The sequence below is a fragment of the Cyprinodon variegatus genome, unplaced genomic scaffold (assembly GCF_000732505.1).
Source record: "Cyprinodon variegatus isolate N-32 unplaced genomic scaffold, C_variegatus-1.0 Scaffold1751, whole genome shotgun sequence".
NCBI lineage: Eukaryota > Metazoa > Chordata > Actinopteri > Cyprinodontiformes > Cyprinodontidae > Cyprinodon > Cyprinodon variegatus.
Genome location: NW_015152204.1, coordinates 13372 through 21086, shown reverse-complemented (window position 1 = coordinate 21086; position 7715 = coordinate 13372). Strand labels below are relative to the sequence as shown.

General features: G+C 39.9%; 1 protein-coding gene across 2 annotated transcripts in view; it reads right to left on the bottom strand.

Moving 5' to 3' along the window:
- The window catches only part of LOC107104459 (sarcoplasmic/endoplasmic reticulum calcium ATPase 2-like), a 31113-nt gene that overhangs the window by 10038 nt on the left and 13360 nt on the right, over nt 1-7715 (bottom strand). For both annotated transcript variants that reach the window (XM_015404456.1, XM_015404455.1), the window contains exons 4-13: nt 7572-7657; nt 6990-7454; nt 3496-3584; nt 3299-3401; nt 3081-3212; nt 2877-2996; nt 2579-2797; nt 2140-2475; nt 1791-2011; nt 353-555 (exon numbers count right to left, since the gene is read on the bottom strand). In XM_015404456.1, the coding sequence (XP_015259942.1) occupies nt 353-555; nt 1791-2011; nt 2140-2475; nt 2579-2797; nt 2877-2996; nt 3081-3212; nt 3299-3401; nt 3496-3584; nt 6990-7454; nt 7572-7657 (1974 nt within the window). The remainder of the gene's footprint in view (nt 1-352; nt 556-1790; nt 2012-2139; nt 2476-2578; nt 2798-2876; nt 2997-3080; nt 3213-3298; nt 3402-3495; nt 3585-6989; nt 7455-7571; nt 7658-7715) is intronic.

The following is a 7715-nucleotide window of genomic DNA, read 5'->3' as shown; positions in this document are numbered from 1 at the left end:
GCACTTTAATTTTTTCTATCTTTGAGCTTGATACAAAATATGACACAGCTGCATTTTTATTTTCTTTATTTTTTAGCTTGCTGTTATTTGATGTAGATAGTTTGTATTTAGATACTACTTGTTACTTCAATAAAATTGGAACATTTTAAGATTGTTGCATATTTCATTAGCATTGTGTTGGGGCGATGAGGACTGGCGGGGCTTGAAAATTCCCCCTTGTCCAAAGTGGGGAATGACAGAAAAAGTTTGAGAACCACTGTGTTACACATAAAAAAAAGCTGCAAAGATAAAATGTGCTTATCTTCTTCACATCCTGACTGGTACCTGTTCATTTGTGATTTACTCAGCTTACCTCCAATAGCCAGGTATCTGAAAAAGAGCCAACCAGAGATCAGCGGTTCCTTTGCATTACGGGGAGGTTTCTCCATGATGTCCAAATCTGGGGGGTTGAAGCCAAGGGCTGTAGCAGGGAGGCCATCTGTCACCAAATTAACCCAAAGCAGCTGAACTGGGATCAGAGCCTCGGGGAACCCCAGAGCAGCGGTCAGGAAGATGCTGTCAGGAAGAAAATCTTGTCAGAAATAAATGTATTCATCATTTGACATTTACCCTGAACTGTTGAACATAAAATTATTCCTAATTTTAAACTTGCACTCAGATTTAGACAAACTTTGTCATTTCGTATACACGGACTGTATACAGAACAAAATTTTGTTTATACCACTTTCTGACAGTGAGCAGCAGCTTAGCATTGAAAAAAGACATTTCACGATTGTACATTGCAACCACAATTTTTAACTATTATATAAAAATTTGATGTGAAAGACCAACCAAACATTGTGACTTGATGGAAAATTAAATTTTTAACAGTTCTTTAACAAAAATATATTGTTTTGCTGTTTACATACAGTGCTTGAAATTCAAAATTTTGGCACAAGGCATAAGGGCTATAAACCCAAACAACCCAATATATCTATAGAGTAGTCCTAACACTGTTCCTCCCACACTGCATACATTTGATCACTGCCGCACTTTAAGAATCGGAAATGTCATGAAAAGGCAAAATTTTGTTTTGTTTACAATCTGTGTATACAAAATGGCAACAAAGATTGTCTAAGTCTAAAGTCTGACTAACAACTTGTGTAGGAGGTGCAAAAGATTACAGACTTGATGTAGAAAATTAACCTAAAAAATGGACAGGCATGGTATGATTTGGTCCTTGTCAAAATGCAGACCTAAATTCTATTAAGAATCTGTAGGAAAACAATGAAAACATGCTCTATATCTACAAATTTTCTAAAAAAGAATAGGGAAAAACCTTTAGTCTGTAGAATCGAACGTTAAGATATATCAGTAAACCATGGTTCTTTTTCAGTCTACAAAATATACAAGGTTGAAGGGGTAAATACTTATGTATTTAACATAAGCTACTTCTCCCTCTAAATATCAGAGGATCACACTGGGAAAAATCGAAATCTAAATAAGTCATTTTTTCTTAAAATAAGTGCATTTGTTCTTGGATTAAGGAGGTAAAAGAGACATTTTGCCAATGGAACAGGACAATTTACACTTAAAATAAGAAAAGACACCTGCATTGTCTAATTTCAAGTGCATATTATCTAATTATCTTATTTTAAGACTAAAAATACTCATTCCATAGGCCAACTATCTCATTTACCTACTCAAATTTAGGGAAAATATATTTAATTTAAGACATTTTTTACATTTTCCTAGATTGTTTTTGCAGTGTGGTAGCTAAAGGGCTTTTATTTGCTCCAGAGGAAACTCACCAAACAACCTCACCCACATTGGAGGAGATAAGGTATCTGATAAATTGTTTCATGTTATTATATATAGCTCTGCCCTCTTCTACAGCAGCAACAATGGAGGAGAAATTGTCGTCTGCGAGGACCATCTCTGAGGCTGACTTGGCCACGGCAGTGCCAGAACCCATGGCGATGCCGATCTCTGCCTTCTTTAGTGCAGGGGCATCGTTCACTCCATCTCCTGTCTTTAGACAAACATGTTACAGAGAGCTGATAACTGAGAGATCCTGTAACCCTGAATACAACACAATGACCAATATGAGTAAAAACAAACAGCAGTTTTATTAGTGTTGTACTTCCTAGGGTTGCTTACCATGGCAGTTATTTCATTAAATCCTTGCAGGACCTCAACAATCTTGGACTTGTGGGATGGCTCAACACGGGCAAAGCACCGAGCTTTGGTTACGGCCTCCCGCTGGGCGTAGGGAGACAGTTCATCAAATTCTCGCCCAGTGAAGGCCATGTGCTCTATATCATCATCCTCCATCAGGATGCCGATGCGTCTGCAAATGGCCACGGCTGTGCCTTTATTGTCCCCGGTAATCATGATGACCCGAATGCCAGCCTGACGACACAGTTTAATTGAGGCAGCCACCTCCTGCCTGGGTGGATCCAGCATGCCAACGCAGCCAACAAAGGTCAGGTCAGACTGGATGCAGAGTGGGTGACAAAAAGGTACAAGAGTGACAGAGTGTTAGGTTTGATGCTGCTATTTCAATAGCTAATAAGAAAAAAAAATTATAAATATTTACCTCATATTCTGTGAACTTGGAGGTATCGGAGAGTACCATGTCCTCCATTTTAGGAGGGTTGTCTCGTGTGGCCAAAGCCAGACATCTCAATGTGTCCCGACCTGTTCCATACTCACGAATAACAGACAAGATATTTTCCTTGATACCTTGAGTGAGGGGGACTTTAGTGTTACCAACCCGGACATGAGTGCATCGGTCAATTACTCCTTCTGGGGCCCCCTGGGAAGCAGAACAGAGATGCAAAATATGCACACTAAATCCATCCAAATCAAGTCTTACACGTTTTGCTTCATTCTACCTTTATAAACATCTTGCCCATCGAGGAACGAGACTTGTTTGGGGTGCAGTAGACAGACATGGACTTCCTGTCCCTGGAGAACTCAAGGGTGCACTCCTTCTTCATCAGCTGTTTGATCACCTGATGCAAATAATTCGTGGTCAGGGAGAAACCCTGCTGAGTAGGAACTGGGGGGTAAAGAGTGAGGAGGTGGCTGTCACTCACTGAGTTGCAGGCGTTGGCTCTGTCAATCTTAGACAAGCTGTGGACTTCTGTATCGAAAACATTCATTTTCTCAACTAGACAAGTCAGTGCAGTCTCTGTGGCTTCCCCCACCTTCTCGTACACAAACTTTACCTTAAGAGTGAGACACATTACGAGTCACTCATTTTCATTGTGATTCTCATCTTTTTTAATAATCTCATAATGTAATTTGTGTAAACCTCATTGTAGTCCAGGGATGAGTCATTACACAGGGCACAGATGGTGGCCAGTTCAACCAGAGCATCATACTGGGAGCATTTCACTAGTTTGCCATCTTGATACCTATGAAGAGGCATCTCAGTCTGATATGTGTTTATTCAAATCTGCATTTATCAACATAGTTTAACTGTAAACTGAATGTATTCACTATACTCACACTTCTCCTTCAGGTGCATAAGTTGATCCTGTAATGGTGAATTCTGACAGAGTGCAGCTTTCACATTCTGCTTTGCCGAGTATAAACATCTGAAAATTAGAGTCAATAGTACAGGAATGAAGAATAATCTTAGCTTCCCCAAAGCAGATATTAATTTGTTTTCATATTTTTTCAGTCAATTGCATGTTAATTTACTTTGTCACTGCACGGGAGCAGGCAGGACAAACCTCAGAAAACCCCCTTAACCAAACTACATAACACTTGATTGAGCAGCATACATAACACGGAACTGAGGAGCATGCAGTACAGCACGCCTTAAATCAGTTTGAGGATCAACCCATTGTGCCGTGAGGCTGAGTAGGAACATCGCACAAACGTCTGTACTCCAAATATCAGTGGTGAAACTAAAAACATTCCGATTCAAGTGACTTGGTATTGTTTCTTTAACTTTGCTGTACAGCTGTGTTATGGCTTTGTCTGCAATGTAATTTCTTGAGGGCAGACTGTAGCATGGGTCCAAAACTTCCAGATGACAATTTAAGTCCAAGATTCTCGACAGGCTGGTTGTCAAGAGCAATATATTTGACCAACTTTCTTTAATCGTCTTTGCCCTCTTGTTTTCCGTGGACTATTTGTCTCGCCTAAAGTATTTGTTGCTTTACTTTAGCAACCTTCCCATCTGCAGCTTTACAAAACACACATCATGTTTTGTCCTCAGATAACTAATTAAATTTGTGGTGTTAAATGTAGCTCTGCCTCTAGCTCCTTTTGAAATTGTCATGTGGCAGACATTCCAACTAGCTTTAAGACAGTCTTCACTCTTAAGAGTAAAATATTTCCAAACTTCTGACATGTTGGATTTGCACCACCACAGCGGTTGGTATTGCACAGCTACTGTCAACCGTAACTAGGTGGTACTTTATGGCAGTTGTGTAAAGATCGGCACAACTCTTCTTCTAAAGTAGCTGAGCTCCAATCACCGAAAAATAGGAAAAGATCGGACGATCCAATCTTCAGATCGTGATCGGGACATCCCTAAACTCATTAAGCATTATTTACTGGCCAATTAATAAACAGAGCTTAGAATAAATAGTTTAAGCTAATAACACTCAGAGCAGAAGATGTTACTGTAAGAAAGTTTCACTATTTTTAGTATGAATTAAGTTTTCACATTTAGGCCAGAGAAAGCACAGAGGTGTAAAGCCATTTTAAAAGACTTTGCAAATATAGAGGTACATCACCTTTTTATTCAGGCTCCAAACACAAAGAGATAGGTTAAGGTAAGTGCTTATCTTTAGCTTATTCCTTGTGTAATATTTCAGCAGCTTTAATACTAGCTGTTGTTATTGTGATATATTCATGTACAAAAACGCTGCCATGCACCAAAGAATAAAAGGATCTACAGTCATGGCCAAAAGTTTTGAGAATGATTCAAATGTTGATATTTACAAAGTCTACTTCTTCAGTTTTTATAATTTTGCATTAACTCCAGAATTATATAAAGAGTGATCAGCGTAACAGCAATTAATTGCAAAGTCAATATTTGCCTAGAAAATGAACTTTATCCCCCAAAACACATTTCAACGTCATTGCAGCCCTGCCTTAAAAGGACCAGCTAACATCGTTTCATTGATTGCTATATTAACACAGGTGTGGGTGGTGACGAGGACAGGGTTGGAGATCAATCTGTCATGATTAAGTAAGAATGACACCACTGGACACTTTAAAAAGAGGCTGGTGCTTGGCATCATCGTTTCTCTTCTGTGAACCATGGTTATCTCTATAGAAACATGTGCAGTCATCATTGCACTGCACAAAAATGGCCTAACAGGAAAGCGAATCGCAGCTAAAAAGATTGCATCTCAGTCAACAATCTATTAGGTATAGGGTAAGGTACAGGGAGGGGACTGCTGAGGACTGGGGTAAAGTCATTTTCTCTGATGAATCCCCTTTCCGATTGTTTGGGACATCTGGAAAACGGTAGTTCGGAGAAGACGAGGTGAGCGCTACCACCAGTCTTGTCTCATGCCAACTGTAAAGCATCCTGAAACCATTCATGAGTGGGGTTGCTTCTCGGCCAAAGGAGTCGGCTCTCTCACAGTCTTACCTAAAAACACAGCCATGAATAAAGAATGGTACCAGAATGTCTTTTGGGTCGGTCGTTAAGGAGGTATTGTTCACCGGCAATACCTCCTTAACAACCGTCCCTTAACAATCCCTTAACAATCATAGACAGGTCTCAGGTATTACAGGAGACAATCCCCCCCTTAATGGCAATACCCCCCCTTTAATGACCGACCTTCAGAATCATAGACAGGTTTCAGATATTAGAGGTGAACGATGGACCCAAACGACCCACTCATTGGTTACCATTTGCATGTTTCCGAGCAATACAAGACCCTGTCTATATAAGACTCAAACTCACTGCGGATCCAGACATTTGAATTGAGAAAGCTTCCTGGAGAGGTGGCGAAACGTTATTTTTAACTTTTACGGAATGACTATGACCTGGATGACTGAGAATCTTCATCAGCAATTGCAGAGGTCCTGAAGAAGAGGGGTCAACACTGCAAAATTGACTTGCTGCATTAACTCATTCTGTCATTAAAAGCTTTTGTTACTCATAATATGATTGCAATTTTATTTATGTATGTGATGACAACATCTGACATACACACATGAAAACCAGAGGGCAGCAGATCATGTGAAAATATAATATTTGTGTAATTCTCAATACTTTTGGCCATGACTGTAGACTCTCTGGCTCAGAGACTGATGGTTAATTTGCTAAATATGCTAATTTATCAACAATGTAAAATGCTGATACATTCTGGCTTTATCATCATTTTCATTTAGCTCTAAAAACTTTAAACACTGATTAAAAGTAAGACAGTTCTCTCTCACACACACACATTGTGAGATTGCCTCTACAAGCTTACGTAAAGAAATAATAGCTTCATATCAAGAAGGCTAGAAATTAATATTTTGCTAGAGGGGATTTATCCTAATCAAGAGTGTTATGGTGTGAACTGAGTTAAGGCTAAATCCTCTTCGGCTAAAACCATATTTTCCTCTCCTTTATGTCTTCAGGAAAACTAAATCGATTAAAATCAATTAGAAACAGTTGGCAACTGAAAATCAGTTCCAGGTGGGAACTGATTTTCCTATTACACCTTTTCTAAATTGATCATTTTCAGCACAAAGTGCTTTCAAGTAAAAAATCTCTACAGAACACAACTTATAAAAGATAGATATAAAACATAAAAAGTAAGAAAACACACTTACCTACAAAAAAAAGGACTACTACTTTTTTTTTTTTTTACCTTACATGATCAAGAAGTTTTGTGGTGATGCTGAGAAAGTGCAAAAGGGAACCAAAAGCTGGCTGGCTAAGCTGCATTGTGATGCAAAAGCAGCACTGCAAGCTATCAGCTCCATCGATACCTTAGCTGTATCATAGGCACCAAGAGTGTATGTGTTTCTGTGAGACTCACTCTGCAGACAGACATCTGGTTGGTGGTCAAAGTACCAGTTTTGTCAGAACAGATGACAGAGGTGCAGCCCAGGGTCTCTACAGAGGGCAAGCTGCGGACGATAGCGTTCTTCTTGGCCATGCGTCTGGTGCCTAGAGCTAGGCATGTAGTGATCACAGCAGGAAGACCCTCAGGAATGGCAGCAACAGCCAGAGCCACAGCAATCTTAAAGTAATAGACTGCTCCACGGATCCAAGAACCCCCATGGACAGGGTCGTTGAAGTGGCCAATGTTTATGATCCACACAGCGATGCAAATTAGGGAAATAACTTTGGAGAGTTGCTGACCAAATTCATCCAACTTCTGCTGCAGAGGTGTCTTCTCTTGCTCAGTTGCTGCCATCTCATCACGGATCTTACCAATCTCTGTGTTGACTCCTGTGGCCACGACCACACCCACAGCCTTCCCAGCTGAAATGTTGGTACCCTGAAACAAAATACTTTGCTCAACAGAACCTCATAGTAACAACAACAACAACAAAAAAACTAACTGATTAAGCTTTTAGGAGGATGTTTGAAAGAAAGTGTGTAGTTAAACTCTTACAGAAAAGAGCATGTTCTTCTTGTCTTGATTGACCGCTCGAGGGTCAGGGACAGGGTCAGTGTGTTTGATGACAGAAACAGACTCGCCTACAAGAACCACACAGAACATCAGGTCAAATCAGCTAAAACTTGCCTGGTGACTGAT